This window comes from Anolis sagrei, chromosome 11, assembly GCF_037176765.1.
Source record: "Anolis sagrei isolate rAnoSag1 chromosome 11, rAnoSag1.mat, whole genome shotgun sequence".
NCBI lineage: Eukaryota > Metazoa > Chordata > Lepidosauria > Squamata > Dactyloidae > Anolis > Anolis sagrei.
Window position 1 is genome coordinate 28795836 of NC_090031.1, and position 17052 is coordinate 28812887.

The following is a 17052-nucleotide window of genomic DNA, read 5'->3' on the forward strand; positions in this document are numbered from 1 at the left end:
AAGGAAAATATTAAAGGTTCAAAATACGCTATTCATTCAAAAACTCTGGCAAAGAGTGACAATATTTGCCGCTGAAAAGAAAGGGAAAAAAATTAAATTTCCTATGTAAATTTGGGGAGAATCATGGGATAGCAGCTGGCTTTGCATTTATTGAAATCCCTCCTCCTTTGAATAATCCCCAGAGTGTGCAAAATAAGAAATATTCTGAATTTGGGACCATGAAAAATCCATCCAAAAGTCTAGGTGGTCTGCCATTAAGAACTTTGGGCAAATAAATTATAACATCCGGACAAACTGATTGGTAAAAGAACTTAAGAGCTACACGAAAGGAAGAGGCGAAACAAAGGTGAGCCTATTTACATGTGAAACGAAATTGAGATGAGAAGGAGAAAGCTAAGTAAGGCACAACAGAAAGGACCCCCAAGTCAAGTCCTCCTAGGGCATGAGGCCCAAATGGCACTTGCACAGGTTCTCCTCACTCCCGCAGCTCTTCCTCCTTTGGGAAATGCTCTTGCTTGCAAGCCACATCCACGAGAAGGTGGAGATCTAGGAAGAAAAAAGGGAAAGGACAGCTTACAGCAGTGTTTCTCAAGACCGGGGGTCAGGACCCGGGCGGGGGGGGGGGTTGAGAGGATGTGTCAGAGGGGTCACCAAATACCATCGGAAAACACAGTATTCTGTTGGTCATGGGAGTTCTGTGTGCCAGGTTGGGTTCAATTCCATTGTTGGTGTTCAGAATGCTCTTTGATTGTAGGTAAACTATACATTCCAGCAACCAAATTTGGATCACAGAACTCATATGACCAACAGAAAATACTGGAAGGGTTTTATGGGCATTCTCCTTGAGTTTAGGAGTTGTAGTTCACCGATTTAGAGCATTGTGGACTCAAACAATGATGGATCTGGACCAAACTTGGCACGAATACTCAATATGCCCGAATGTGAACACTGGTGGAGTTTGAGGAAAATAGGCCTTGACATTTGGGAGTTGTAGTTGCTGGGATTTATAGTTCACCTACAATCAAAGAGCGTTCTGAACCGCACCAATGATAGAATTGGGCCAAACCTCCCACACAGAACCCCATGCCTTGGAGAGACTCGCTGTCAAGAGCCTCCCTCCAGCCTCGCATGCTCTCCCTCGCTCGTACATGCGTACCACGCTGTTATGTACTGAGCATGCCTGCTCTCCCCTCCCCACTTGGAGTTTCAGAAACAGCCCTCCCCTTGGCTGAGAGGCTGGCCAATCACAGCGGAGGAGGGCTTTGGGGAATTGCCGTCTGTTTCCAAAGAGGAAGAGAAGGGCATGCGGAGAGATCTTCAGCCTTCTATGCCAAAGGGGATCCTAAGAACATCAGAAATATATGTTTTCTTGTGGTATTTGGTGATCCCTCTGAACCCTCCTTGAGACCCCCCCTCCGGAGCTTCGACTCCCAGGTCGAGAAACGCTGTACTAAGCCCTTCTATTTCCCCCTAAAACCTGAAATTGCCCCTCAGAGGCAACTTGCTACTTCATTACACTAGAGAAAAAATCCACTTAAAATCCGGTTTCTGCCTCCTGCAGAATTCCGGAGTTTGTAGTTCAGTGAGGCTTTTTTTTCTCTAGCGTGACAGTAGTTCTTTTTCTATGGGTTGACAACGCAGGAATTGTTTGATCGTGTCGTCCTGCCTGGCAGAAACGGGTTGGACTGAATTATCTCTTCCAACTCTTAAGATTCTATGAATCTGATCCACAGCCCCAAATCACCCCTTTAAGCCTGTACCTTACAAATAACCGACTCTGGGGTCCCGCCATTCTCACCAGGGGATTTGCCCTTCTGGGAGCTGCTCCTTCTTTCCCGGCATTTGTTTTGAATGGATGGAGCGGCGTCTTTGGCACACTTGCCCAGCGGATCCACCTCCGCAATGAGGAAACCGATTTGCTCCGAAGCCACCACCGACTCGGGGGGGCTGGCCTGACACTTGATGCTCGGATCCTCCTGGCAAGAGGGGAGCAGAGCAGCATTCTCATTCTGACCACATACAATATTCACATTTAAGATTCTTTCAAAGGCTTAACTCCACAAAAGGTTATTTCTCTATCACAGTAGAGTCTCGCTTATTCGACCTTCGCTTATCCGACATTCCGTCTTATCTGATGTTCTTATCCAATGCCCCCCTTTTCTCCAGCATTTCCCCTCCAATTAAAGGCGCACTCCCGAACTCTCTCTCCATTCCCTATAAGTGAAAAAGGCAAGACGGGGGGGGGGGGGGAGGGGGAAAAGAGGCAGTACTAGAAGCGGAAGCATCCTCCTTCCCTCTGGGATTTCTACACTCCTCTTCCACATCTGGGCACTTCCTGCTGGGCCGCTCTAGCCCCGAGGCGTTGCCTTGCCTAAACCCTTTGAGTCTCTGTTGTTAGTATTCTAGGTATCTAGCTCCGCATTGGATGGGTAACAGGAGGAGACTCCATATTATCCGACATTTCAGTTGATCCAACGTTCTGCAGGCCTGTTTATGTTGACAAGCAAGACTCTACTGTATGTGGATAGACAGACAGAGATAGAGTTGGACTGGATGGCCCTTGAGGTGTCTTCATCTATCAGGAAGTATTCAATTGTGCCTTTGTGGATGACCATCAATCGGGAGAGCTTGGATGGAGTCTTCATAGAAAAGCATCTGTTGAGAGGGCTTGGATGGTATTTTCATGGAAGATCATCAGTCGGGAGGGCTTGGATGGAATCTTCATAGAAAAGCATCAGTTGGGAGGGCTTGGATGGTATTTTCATGGAAGATCATCAGTCGGGAGGGCTTGGATGGAATCTTCATAGAAAAGCATCAGTTGGGAGGGCTTGGATGGTATTTTCATGGAAGATCATCAGTCGGGAGGGCTTGGATGACATCTTAATGGACAATCTGCAGTCCAGCGGGTTTGGATGGTGTCTTCCTGGAAGACCATCAGTCAAGGGAGCTTGGGTGTTGTCTTCATGAAGGACCATCAGTGAGGAGGGCTTAGATGGTGTCTTCATGGAAGAACATCAGTTGGGAGGGCTTGGATGATGTCTTCATCTATTGGGAAGCATTCGATGGTGCCTTTGTGGATGACGATCTGTCGGTATCTTCATCTGTTGGGAGGGCATGGCGCTTTCATGAATGGCCCTCTGTTGGGAGGATTTGGATGGTGTCTTCATCTCCTTTCCAAGCTAGCTCCCTCCTCTCTATGACTTCCCCTCACATATTTATACATGGCCATCATATCTCCTTTCAGCCTTCTCTTCTTCAGACATACCCGTGCAAAGTCTGAAGATCGAACCCCTACAGCAGTGGTTCTCAACCTGTGGGTCCCCAGATGTTTTGGCCTTTTAACTCCCAGAAATCCTATCAGCTGGTAAATTGGATGGAATTTCTGGGAGTTGTAGGCCAAAACATCTGGGGACCCACAGGTGGAGAACCACTGCCCTACAGATATGGAGCTCACAGTGTGTGTGTTTTGATTCTGGTTGAAAATATTGGCTTTTCAAAGAGAGACATTTCTTTCTTGAACATCCCTTTCCCCTTTACCTGGCTGAAGGTGAGCTCCTCCTGGACAAAGACGACAGCAGCCTGAGTGGGAGGCTGGCTGAGTGGATCCTTGAGCTTCACTGGCACTTGGACCATGGATCCCGGCTGCTGGACCATCTGTGCGGCTGCATTTTCCACCGACTCGGCAGTGTGGATGGTGTAGATGAACTGGGGCGACTGGGGCAGGGAGCAGGCAATGGCGTGGTCGGTCTCCACCACAAAGGAGGTGATGTCGGAACCCACGGGGGTCAGGGGCTCCAGGTGGCTGGCCTGGCCTGAGGAGGAGGAGGCAGAGGAGGCAGAGGAAGGGGCCTCGCTCCCGGCCCCGGTGGCGCTCACCAGCAAGGGCTGCCCGCGGCACGGAGGCACGGACGGACCTTGGCCCTCCACAGGCTCCACTTTGACCATCTCCAGCTTTGGGGAGGAGTGCATCTCGTCCACGATTTGGAAGACGGCCTCCAGGTTGACCTCGGTCTTCTTGGCTTCGTCGGAGGCGTTGCAGGACCAGTTAGAAGGCAGGAACTCCACGGGGTATGAAGACTGCAAGGAGGGATTCTGGAGTCGCGAAAGAGAAGTGAAATACGTTCTCAGAGGTGCATTATCTCACTGGATTGGGCCCCAACATGGATTCCAGCTGAGGACTCACCTGAAAATAGCTGCAGTGGGTGTAGGTCGAAGGCGTCGGGCTTCCACACCCGCTCAGTGGATCCATGTGGGTCGACGGAGAGCAACACTGCAGTACGGCTGGAAGGGAAGGAGACAAAACAGAAACACTTGAGGATCATAGCTTTAGTGCCTTCTATAAGGATAAGTAAAGGTAAAGATTTCCCCTGATATGAAGTCTAGTCGTGTCTGACTTTGGGGTTTAACCCACGGGGCCACCAGGGGGTCCTCCTATAAGAATAGCTACAAGTTAATCAAAGCTGTCCCACTGAAGAGCTCTGTTGTACGTCAGCCTGTGATTGTGTCTGATGTTCATGATGGGAATGGGGATGATGTTCCTGATGGTGGCCTGATGGCCTGGGTCTGAGATAAGCTCAGATGAGAGGCCCGAGCTGTCTCAGGAAGATTCACAAGGCCACATTCCTGGGAGAAGCTCTTCACAGTCTTTCTCAGAGCAACTGGTCTGAAGATGATTTGTCAGGTGCAGAAGTTAATGAGAGTGTAGATAGAAGGCAAGGCTTTTGTAAATCAGAGACAGAGTGCTCAAGTGCAAATAAGATCGGTTTGTTTACAGGGGGGGAAAGAGATAAGGAACCTTTATTTGGTGGTAAGGTCAAGAGAAATGCTTTCCTATCAGTTTTGGGATCTGGAAAAGCCTTATATTGATTCATGGGAAAGAGTTGCCTCAGTTGGATCAACGCTGGAATTTCATGATGGTGTTGCTTTCGAGTGTTCTTAGTTTCATGTACCAAGTTTTGCCAAGCTCCTGTTTTGTGTATTGGATTTTTCATGCTGCCTTGTTTCATGGACTGTTATTCCAATAGATCTTATTTTGCCTTGAAGCTCATGGACTATCCTTTGTTTTGGGAACTTTCCTGCTTTTGCTCATTTTACTGCTTTGCGTACATATATTCTTCAATAAACCGCTTGCTGGTTTTACCAGGCTGGTATGATGTTTAACGTCAGAGGTGTTCCTGCCTTGGTGTTCGACAAGCAAACATCTATAGACCAGGCGTGGGCAAACTTGGGCCCTCCAGGTGTTTGGGACTTCAACTTCCACAATTCCTAACAGTCAGTAGAAACATCAAAAATATCCCATTATAAAAAGTATCAGAGACAGTTATAATATCACGAAGGTCAGCAACTGTTTCATTTTCCTAAACAAGACATTCTGCAGTGCTGGTTTGTTTTGCCTCTTGTCTTCTGGTTGATTTACAAAGAATCCACGCCATGCGTCAAAATAAACAAAGACTTTTGGAAATACACTTAGAGGGGCTACTTTGTTGTTAATGTTCTTCAGGATGTAGTTCAAAAGGGGGAGATAATAGTAAGGGGAAAGCTAGTGATGCAATGGGTTAGACCCTTGTGCCAGCAGGACTGTTGATTGAGAGGTCAGCGATTCATATCCGGGGAGAGCAGGTTGAGTGCCCTCTGTCAGCGGAGATGAGAGAAGCCTCCCACTAGGATGGTAGTACACCAAAACATCTGGGCATCCCCTGGGCAACATCCTTGCAGACAGCCAATTCTCTCACACCAGAAGCGATAGGTAATAAATAGATATCAGGGCCTGATATTTTGTGCCAAGAAATAAGTGGATCTTCATCCGCTCACCTGCTGGGTAGTACGCCTGGGAGTACGGCACAGAGGCGGCAAAGCTAGTGTACTTCTGAGCAGCGGAGGCGGCGGCGGCCATGGCCTGGGTCCCTTGCTGGATGTGGACGGAGGTTGCGCTGGGCTGCAGGGTGTAGGTAACCTCAGTGGGGAAGCGCTGGAGGACGGAGAAGGGGACGGCCTTGTCCGGGAAGGCCGAGGCGTCCACCTGCCCCGGGAGCATCCCCAGCGAGCCTGGCCATGTCCGCGGAGGAAGCGGGCTCCGGTCGTTGCCTTTCAGTGAGTAGCCACTGGGACTGTGAGGCGAGGGTGAGAGGTAGGAGTACGGAGAGAGGCTGTCTCGGCGGAAGGAGCGGTGGAACTGGCCTAGAGTCAGCGGCACTGCAGGAGGGAAAAGAGCAGCACTGTCAGTCACTGGACATTACATAGGAGGCTTAATATCTAGTATGGGAAAGAAGGAAGGAGACTCCCAGGTTGACATCAAAGGGTGTGCGTATGCCTGAATGTTTATTGTCAAGTTGTCCAAACATACAGTAGGGTCTCGCTTATCCGACCTAAACAAGCTGGCAGAATGTCGGATAAATGAACATGTCGGATACTACCCTACCTTAGAAGCATTTAAAAAGAATCTCAAGACCTGGCTCTGCTGCTGCGCTTTTGGAGAGTAGCCACACAAGCTTTCGCTATTGCCCCCCTCAACATTTTGACCTAGGAGTACCCCCCTTGTACAAAGGTATGTTTATTACACTGTTTTTCTATGAGTTCCCCCATGCAAATAATCTCCTTTTAACTCACCCTGAGTTTTTAAACCATTTTATTGTATATGCGGCCCGCTCACTGTCATTATATTGTTTATTGCTTTCTTATGCTGTGTGTATATTGCTTATTGTATTTATATGCTTTGTACTTTATTGCAACGTTGTTTACTTTATTGTAATCTGTATTGCATTTTATTGTAATTTGTTGTTTGGGCTTGGCCTCATGTGAGCCGCCCTGAGTCCCCGTTGGGGTTGATGGTGGCGGGGTACAAATAAAATTACTACTACTACTACTACTACTACTACTACTGAGTCTCCTACAGTTACCCGTCCAATGCAGCACAAAGAGTTAAGGCAAGGCAACGCCTCTGGGCTAGAAAGGCCCAGCAGGAAGTGCCCGAACATGGAAGAGGAGCATGGAAATTACAGAAGGAAGAAGAGAGGATGATTCTGCTTCCAGTTCTGCCTCTTTTCCCCCTTTCCTCACTCTTCCTCCTCCTTATCTTGCCTTTTTCACTTATTGGGAACAGAGAGAGAGAGATGAGGAACACTCCTTTAATTGAAGGGGAAATGCTGGAGGAAAAGGGGGCATCGGGATAAGAGCGTCAGTTAAGTGAAGGTCGGATAAGCGAGACTCTACAGTAAACGTAATAATGTATTTCTTATCCACCTCCCCTCATGGCAGGTTACAGTGTAATTAAAACGCATAAATATTGTAAAAATTCTGTAAAAAATAAAATGTATCCTTGTAAAAGAAATAATTTAGAAACCATTACTTGTTAGTGGCTTGCTGGGAGTTTTTCAGGCTGTACAGCCATATTCTAGCAGCCCCAAAAACTCACAGCAACCTAGTGATTCTAGCCATGAAAACCTTCGACAAGACATTACATCAGGGATGGGGAATGGCACCTTTGGGTGTGTCTACACGGTTGAATGAATGCAGTTTGGGTCTGTTTTAACTGCCTGGCTCAACGCTATAGTATCCTGGAAGGAAGGAAGGAAGGAACGAAGGAAGAAAAAAAAGGAAGGGGAAGGGAAAATTCTGTGTACATCTACTTTAAGATTACAGAAGGAAACATTTGTCAGATCTGCATTTCCCTGCAAAAGTGTTTATTTCGCAGGCCAAGGAAATGTTGTTGTTGTTGTATCTCAGATGCAATATATAAAAAGATGTAATGCATTTGTATGAAGCATGGCAAAGAAGACTTGCAACCTGAAAATCTAGAATTGGAACAGAAGAAGAAAGCCGGTGGGATTCTGAGAAACACAAGAACGGGATGACAGTTTTTCACATCCTCGGTCAGAACTACTTGTAATTTGAGTTGTTCATAGCGATATGCTTAGTAAGCCCCTTGCTACAGGCTGAAAGAGGAATGTTTCTGTCTTTGAGGCAACAGATGCATAGCTGTGGTCCAAAAAGTCCTGCAAATTGCCATATATCCCAGATTTTGACATCGTATCATCCAGAAATTGAGGTAAGAGAAGGCTAAAGGGCATACAGTCTGAGTCACTGCATATTGATTTTCAACCCTTCCTTCCCTGCTTTAAAACTTTTAATTTTTAAGAGTTTTTCATGAAACTTTCTAACAATTGTACAACAATTTAAAGTATGTGTACTCTAATGGGTTAGTGAATATAAAAACAATTGCTCACTATTTGCTTCACTTACAGCAGGAGTTCCCAACCTTTTTTTGATCAGGGAACATTTGACCAGAGACCACTTGACCAGGACCCACATGACCAGGACCACTTGAACAGGGTCCACTTTGACCAGGGACCATTTGACCAGGGTCCACTTCACCGCGGGACCACTTGACCAGGGACCACTTTGACCATGGTCCACTTTGACCAGAGATCACCTGACCAGGGTCCACTTGGACCAGGGACCACTTGGCCAGGGACCACTTGAACAGGGTCCACTTTGATCAGGGACCATTTGACAAGGGTCCACTTCACCGAGTGACCACTTGACCAGGGACCACTTGGCCAGGGACCACTTGAACAGGGTCCACTTTGATCAGGGACCATTTGACAAGGGTCCACTTCACCGAGTGACCACTTGACCAGGGACCACTTTGACCAGGATCAACTTGACCAGGGACCACTTTGACCAGGGTCCACTTTGACCAGAGATCACTTGACCGGGGTCCACTTGGATCAGGAACCACTTGGACCAGGGTCCACTTTGACGAGCGACCAGTTGGACCAAGGACCACTTGGACCAGGGACCACTTGGACCAGGGTAAGAAATACAATTATTATTATGATTACAGAAGAGCTTCGCTTATCCAGCCTTCACTTATCCAACATTCTGTTTTATCTGACGCCCCCTTTTCCTCCAGCATTTCCCCTTCAGTTAAAGGAGCGCTCCCCAACTCTCTTTCCATTCCTAATAAGTGAAAAAGGCAAGATAAAGAGGAGGAGGAGGAGGAGGGAGGAAAGATGGAGAAGAGGCAGGACCGGAAGAGGAAGTGTCCTTACTCCTTCCCTCTGTGATTTCCACCCTCCTCTCCCGCATCCGGGCACTTCCTGCTGGGCTCTCTAGCCCTGAGGTGTTGCCTTGCCTTAACCCTTTGAGTTCCTGTTGTTAGTATTCTAGGTATCTAGCGTCACATTGGACGGGTAACAGGAGGAGACTCTGTATTATTCGACATTTCAGTTGATCCGACGTTCTGCCGTCCCGTTTATTTTGGATCAACGAGACACTACTGGATGTGCATAGTCAGGTAGACTGACCTATGGTTGGACCAGATGGCCCTTGAGGTTCCTTCCAACTCAGTGATTCTGTTATCCTAGATGAGCCTTTCCATTCATAACAGTTGGAGACTCCGTATTATCCGAAATTTTCGTTTATCCAACATTCTGCCAGCACATATATGTCGGATAAGCAGGACTCGACTATGTGGACAGTCAGATAGGCAGACATAGGGTTGGACTGGATGGCCCTTAAGGTCCCTTCCAACTCAGTGATTCTATTATCCTAGATTAGCCCTTCCATTCATAACAGTCGGAGACTCCGTATTATCCGACATTTTCATTTATCTGGCGGCATGTTTATGTCGGATAAGTGAGACTCTATCTATCTATCTATCTGCTCAGTCTCTCAACTATTTAGGAATGCATTTAGAGGACAAAGGAGAGCGACTCTTATGCAAATCTTAGGAAAATTACTTTTTTAGACTCCTATCCTCAGCATCTCTGTACTTTTGCACAAAATTTGTTCAACAATTGTTCACTGTCGCCTGTACTGAGTATGATTTGACTCTGTTTTATAGGAAAAGGCAGTTTTCAGTGTCTCATTTTGATCCCCTGGTGTTCTATGGAAGGACAGACAGAGCGAAGTATTTGAAATGCATGAGTCTCTCCCAATGAATTCGTCTATCTGTTCCCAATTTTCGAGTTTTTAGAAACAGACATCCGGGGCGAGAGGGATAAAGGAGGATGTGTTTAAATCAAGGCCGCTTGCAGGGGAGCTGGTATCTCTTTTGGAAAAGTGATATCAGGAAAATGAAAAGAATTTGGCAGGTTTTAAGGGGAACAGTCCAAAGACGAGGATTAAAAATATCAGCACTGGAGGATACGTAGAATCGACAGCGAGGGGGGTGTTGATGTCGAGAAAAAGGTGAAATGCTTGGGTTACAGTGATATCAATAAGTCCCAAAATTGGGAGAAAAGTGGGATTCAAAATAAATATTGTCATCTCAAATTATTTAAGCAAAGGTTCGGAAAGAAACAAGAAAATATTGGCACAAGTGGGGGAAATTAAAGCTGTCACCAGTGGGAAGATTCTTGGTACTACGAGAATCCAGTTTTTGGTTGATTTGGTCCAGACTTTGTCCATTTTGACCAACGGTGAGCCATTTAAACTATGGCAGAAGGTGTTGTCGAAGGCTTTCCTGGCTGGAATCACTGGGTTTTTGTGAGTTTTCCGGGCTGTCTGGCCATGTTCCAGAAACATTCTCTTCTGACATTTCGCCCACATCTAAGACAGGTATCCTCAGAGGTTGTGAGGTCTGTTGGAAACTAGGGAAGTGGGGTTTATATATCTATTGATGGTCCAGGGTGGGAGAAAGAACTCTTGTCTGCTTGACAATAAGTGTTACAATTGGCCACCTTCATTAGCAGCTTCAAGATCTGGCTGCTTACTGCCTGCAGGAATCCTTTGTTGAGAGGTGATGAGCTGGCCCTGAATTGTATTGTCGAAGGCTTTCATGGCTGGAATAATAATAATATTGTATTGTTGGAGGCAAGTGCTAATGTTGCAGTTGGCCACCTTGATTAGCACTGAATAGACTAGCAGCTTCAAAGCCTGACTGGTTGCTGCCTGGGCAGTGCTTTATCAGCAGTCTAACTGGAGGTCAGCTGTGACCAGCAGTGCTGCAGAATTCAAAGAGGCTCATACAGAGGGCAAAAGGGAGAAACGTGTCAAGAGGAAGAAGGCGTGTCAAGCCAGCCCTGACCGGGACCACCTTCCACTTGGAAACCGATGTCCTCACTGTGGGAAAACATGCTACTCGAGAATAAGGCTCCACAGCCACCTACAGATCCACCACCAAGACACTACACTTGGAGAACCATCATCCTCGGGCTACAAGGGATTGCCTAAGTAAAAAGTTTGTTGGGAGGTGTTAGCTGGCCCTGATTCTTTCCTGACTGGAATTCCCCGGTTTTCTGAGTGTTGTTTTTTATTTGCTGTCCTGATTCTAGAGGGGTTTTTTTTTAACACTGGTCACCAGATTTTGGTTTAAAAAACTCTAAAATCAGAACACCAAATAAAGAACAGGACTCAGAAAACAGGAGAATTACATAAAAGAAACAACCAGGGCCAGCTAACACCTCCCAACAAAGGATTCCCCCAGGCAGGAAGCAGCCAGGGTGGGAGAAAGAAGTCTTGTCTGCTTGTGGCAAATGTGAATGTTGCAGGGGGGGGGGGGGCTGGATTAGCATTGAATGGCCTTGCAGTTTCAAAGCCTGGCTGCTTCCTGCCTGGGTGAACCTTTGTTGGGAGACATTAGCTGGCCCTGATAGTTTCCTGTCTGGAATCGCTGTTTTCTGAGTGTTTCTCTTTGTTTACGGTCCTGATTTTAGAACCAACGAGGGCCAGCTAACACCTCCCAACAAAGGATTCCCCCAGGCAGGAAGCAGCCAGGGTGGGAAACAGAACTCTTGTCTGCTTGTGGCAAGTGTGAATGTTGCGCGGGGGGGGGGGGGCTTGATTAGCATTGAATGGCCTTGCAGTTTCAAAGTCTGGCTGCTTCCTGCCTGGGTGAATCCTTTGTTGGGAGGCATTAGCTGGCCCTGATAGTTTCCTGTCTGGAATTGCTGTTTTCTGAGTGATCCTTTTTGTTTACGGTCCTGATTTTAGAACCAATGAGGGCCACCTAATACCTCCCAACAAAGGATTCCCCTAGGCAGGAAGCAACCAGGCTTTGAAGCTGCAAGGCCATTCAGTGCTAATCAAGGTGGCGAATGGCAACATCCACACTTGCCTCCAACAGACAAAGAGTACTTTCTCCCACCCTGGACATCATTCCACAGGGATATATTTAAACCCCACTTGCCCAGTTTCCAACAGATCTGACCTCCTCTGTTTTGGACTCCAACTCCCATAATTCCTAACAGCCTGCCGTTGACATCGTATATAGTGGGCATGGGCCAACTTGGGCCCTCCCTCCAGGTGTTTTAGACTTTAACTCCCACAATTCCTAACAGCCTACCGGCTGTTAGGAATTGTGGGAGTTGAAGTCCAAAACACCTGGAGGGAGGGCCCAAGTTGGCCCATGCCTGCTATATATGATGTCAGCGTTTTAAAAACAATGAACAATCTGGAGAGCACAGCAGAGGGCGCACTCGAATGGGAATCTTGGATTCCTCAGCCAAAACTACAGCTCCCAGCAACCTCCGAATAAAGCCTGCAGGAGCCTGGGGGGAAAGAGATGGGCCTGGTGTTGTTTTGGCCATTGGCTTCTCTTCTGGCTTGGCCGGGTTCCGGTGTGGCCTCCTTTCCAAAACCCATAATTTCAGCTTTATTTTTAAACCCCGCCGGGAAGGGAAGGAAGGGCGAGGATGTGATGTCATGTCTGCAAACCAAGTATTTTTCCCCCCTGGCTTTTTTGAGAGGCCCGAGGGCAAGGAAGGAGCCTTCAGGGATCTTGATATTTGATAGGTGGCAAAGACATCGCAAATGCGACACTCTTCTACTAAACTATAGCTCCAGATCCCCTAATGTTGTATGCGCCTCCTTATTTGAGGGACTTGAAGAATTACGTTATGTGACACTATGATTTTCAGGCTTTGAAGCTACAAGAGCCTTGGGGCGAAACCCAAGCATGGTATTTTGGACTGTAACTCTTACAATTCCTAACAGCCTACCAGCGGTAACCCACTTGCTACCTCCTTTTGGGGTTAAGTGGCACCCTGCACATGCCCCTGTGCCTTGAGGTGACTCCTTTGGTTCCCTGCTTCACCCTGCACATGATCCTGAGCCTTGGGGTGACTCCTTTGGGTTGCTTTTGGATACAGTGGCACTCTGCCTATGTTCAGGATCACCCTTGAACCCATTTACTGCTTCATTTGGGGCTCAGTGGCACTCTGCACATGTCCCTGAGCCTTGGGGTGACTTCTTTGGGTTGCTTTTGGATACAGTGGCCCCTCTGCACATGCTCAGGGTCACTTCCTGAAGCTTCTGATCCCTTTGGGTGCCTTTTGGGCCTGTTGGCACTCTGCACATGACCCTGAGCCTTGGGGTGACTCCTTTGGATTGCTTTTGGATACAGTTGCCCCTGTGCACATGCTCAGAATCAAGTGGCCCTCTGCACATGCTCAGGGTGAGCCTTTGGACACCCCCCCCCCGAGTGCCTTTTGGGCCTGTGGCACTCTGCACATGCCCCTGAGCCATGGGGTGACTCCTTTGGGTTGCTTTTGGATACAGTTGCCCCTGTGAACATGCTCAGAGTCAAGTGGCAACCTGCACATGCTTGGGATGAGCCTTTGGACACCCCCTTTGGGCCTGGTGGCACTTTGCACATGCCCTTGAACCTTAGGACGACTCCTTTGGGTTGCTTTTGGAAACAGTGGCTCTGTGCACATGCTCAAGGTCAAGTGGCTTCCTGCACATGCTTTTGGGTCAAGTGACCTTCTGCACATGCTTGGGGTTAGCCTTTGGACACCCCCTTTGAATGTTTTGGGCCTGGTGGCATTCTGCACATGCCCCTGAAACTTTGGGTGACTCCTTTGGGTTGCTTTTGCATACAGTGGCTCTGTGCACATGCTCAGGGTCATGTGGCTCCCTGCACATGCTTTTGGGTAAAGTGGTCCTCTGCACATGCTCGGGGTAGGCCTTTGGACACCTCCTTTGGGCCTGAACCTTTGTGTGATTCCTTTGGGTTGCTTTTGGATACAGTGGCCCTGTGCACATGCTCAAGGTCAAGTGGTACTCTGCACATGCTCAGGGCGAGCCTTTGTACACCCCCTTTGGGCCTGGTGGCACTCTGCACATGCCTCTGAACCTTTGGGCGACTCCTTTGGGTTGCTTTTGGATACAGTGGCCGTGTGCACATGCTCAAGATTAAATGGCCCTGTGTACATGCTCGGGTGACCCTTTGGACACCCTCTCTGATCCTGGTGGCACTCTGCACATGCCCCTAAACCTTTGTGTGACTCCTTTTGGGTTGCTTTTGGATACACAGTGTGCACATGCTTTCAGGCCAAGTGGTGCTCTGTACATGCTCAGGGTGAGCCTTTGGACACCCCCTTTGTGCCTAGTGGCACTCTGCACATGCCCCTAAACCTTTGTGTGACTCCTTTGGGTTGCTTTTGGATACACAGTGTGCACATGCTTTTGGGCCAAGTGGCACTCTGCACATGCTCAGAGTGGGCCTTTGGACACTCTGCACATGCCCCTGAACCTTTGTGTGACTCCTTTGTGTTGCTTTTGGATACACAGTGTGCACATGCTTTGGAGTCAAGTGGCACTCTGCACATGCCCCTGAACCTTTGTGCGACTCCTTTTGGGGTTGCTTTTGGATACACAGTGTGCACATGCTTTTGGGCCAAGTGGCGCTCTGCACATGCTCAGGGTGAGCCCTTGGACACTCTGCACATGCCCCTGAACCTTTGTGTGACTCCTTTGGGTTGCTTTTGGATATAGTGGCCCTGTGCACATGCTCAGGATCAAGTGGCTCTATGTACATGCTCGGGGTGACCCTTTGAATACCCTCTCTGGGCCTGGTGACACTCTGCACATGCCCCTGAACCTTGTGTGACTCCTTTTGGGGTTGCTTTTGGATACAGTGGCCCTGTGCACATGCTCAAGATCAAGTGGCACTCTGCACATGCTCCTGAACCTTTGTCTGATTCTTTTGGGGTTGCTTTTGGATACACAGTGTGCACATGCTTTGGGGCCAAGTGGCACTCTGCACATGCTCAGGGTGGGCCTTTGGACACTCTGCACATGCCCCTGAACCTTTGTGTGATTCCTTTGGGATGCTTTTGGATACAGTAGCCTTTTGCACATGCTCAGGATCTAGAGGCCCTATGTACATGCTCGGGGTTAGCCTTTGGACACCCCCTTTGTGCCTGGTGGCACTCTGCACATGCCCCTGGACCTTGTGTGACTCCTTTGGGATGCTTTTGGATACAGTGGCCTTTTGCACATGCTCAGGATTGTGTGGCCCCGTGTACATGCTTGGGGGCACTCTGCACATGCCCCTGAACCTTTGTGTGACTCCTTTTGGGGTTGCTTTTGGATACACAATGTGCACATGCTTTGGGGCCAAGTGGCACTCTGCATATGGTCAGGGTGAGCCTTTGGACACTCTGCACATACCCCTGAACCTCTGTGTGATTCCTTTGGGATGCTTTTGGATACAGTGGCCTTTTGGACATGCTCAGGATCATGTAGCCCTGTGTACATGTTCGGGGTGACCCTTTGGACACCCTCTCTGAGCCTGGTGGCACTCTGCACATGCCCCTGAAGCTTTGTGTGACTCCTTTGGGTTGCTTTTGAATACACAGTGTGCACATGCTCAGGCTGAGCCTTTGGACACCCCTTTTGGTCCTGGTAACACTCTGCACATGCCCCTGAACTTTTGTGTGACTCCTTTGGGATGCTTTTGGATACAGTGGCCTTTTGCACATGCTCTGGGCCTGGTGACACTCTGCACATGCCCCTGAAACTTTGTGCAACTCCTTTGGGTTGCTTTTGGACACACAGTGTGCACATGCTCAAGCTGAGCCTTTGGACACCCCCTTTGGGCCTGGTGACACTCTGCACATGCCCTTGAACCTTTGCTAATTCCTTTGGGTTGCTTTTGGATACAGTGGCCCTGTGTACATGCTCGGGTGACCCTTTGGACACCCTCTCTGATCGTGGTGGCACTCTGCACATGCCCCTGAACCCTTGTGTGATTCCTTTTGGGGTTGCTTTTGGATACACAGTGTGCACATGGTTTGGGGCCAAGTGGCACTCTGCACATGCTCAGGGTGAGCCTTTGGACACTCTGCACATGCCCCTGAACCTTTGTGCGACTCCTTTTGGGGTTGCCTTTGGATACACAGTGTGCACATGCTTTGGGGCCAAGTGTCACTCCCTGGAGCTTCCTTGGGGTGCCTTTGTGGGCCCGGCGGCGCTCTGCACATGGCCCGGAGCCTCACCGGCCTTGGCGCCTCCTCCGCCTCCTTCTCCTCCCTTTCCGGCCTGCCCTGCGGGGCTGTGGTTCCCCGCTCCTCCTCCTCCGTGCTGCTGGGGGGCGAGAAGGCCTTCCCCGCCGGGCTGCTGTAGTGGTGGTTGTTGTTGTTGCTGGTGGTGGTGCTGGTGGTGTTGCTGGAGGGAGGTGCTGAGGAGGCGCTGGAAGCGGTTGGGCGGCCTGCTGGTGACTTCCAGCCCGGCGGCCAGCTTGGCCTTGTTGGCGCTGGTGAGGCGCTTGAGGTGGACCAGCAGGTCGGGCCTGTCGCGGCGGAAGTGCGGGCTGTGGAAGTGGTGCAGGGGGCCCCCTCCAGGCGAGGCCGAGGCTCCGGAAGGCGAGCAGGCCGCGGAGGCGTTGCTGTGAGGCGCGCCGCCTCCTCCTCCTCCTGCTCCGCCTCCTCCTCCTGCGGGCGGGCCCAGCACCACCTTCCGGAAGCCGTACAAATTGAGCTGCCGGATGAAGCTGGTGAAGTTGGTGGTCTTGAAGAGCTCCGGAGAGGAGGCCGCAGGGGGAGCCGGGGGAGGAGGAGCCGCAGAAGGAGCTCCGTCCCCGCTGCCGTTGTTTCCCCCTCCTCCCCCTCCTCCGAGGAGCTCGGCCTCGAAGAGCGGCTGGTCGATGAGCAGGCCTTCTCCGCGGGCGTCCCAGCGGATGGAGCGGAACCGCGGGCTGTTCACCAGGCGCCACAGCTTGGCCGGGAAGTTGTTGGGGTTGATGGGGGACGAGGAGGGCGACGGCGAGGACGAGGAGGGCGACGGAGGGGGCGCCGCCGCCGCCGCCGAGAGGAGCGGGTCCTCCAT

At 49.6% G+C, this 17052-nt stretch overlaps 1 protein-coding gene across 1 annotated transcript; it reads right to left on the reverse strand.

Moving 5' to 3' along the window:
* Nucleotides 1-230: 230 nt before the first annotated feature.
* On the reverse strand, nucleotides 231-17052 carry HSF5 (heat shock transcription factor 5). Its single transcript, XM_060756877.2, has 6 exons — nucleotides 16224-17052; nucleotides 5812-6192; nucleotides 4184-4281; nucleotides 3538-4092; nucleotides 1799-1976; nucleotides 231-546 (listed from the first exon to the last, which is right to left on the reverse strand). Exons 1-6 carry the CDS (start codon nucleotides 17050-17052, stop codon nucleotides 476-478), a joined length of 2112 nt encoding a protein of 703 aa, XP_060612860.2. The 3' UTR covers nucleotides 231-475.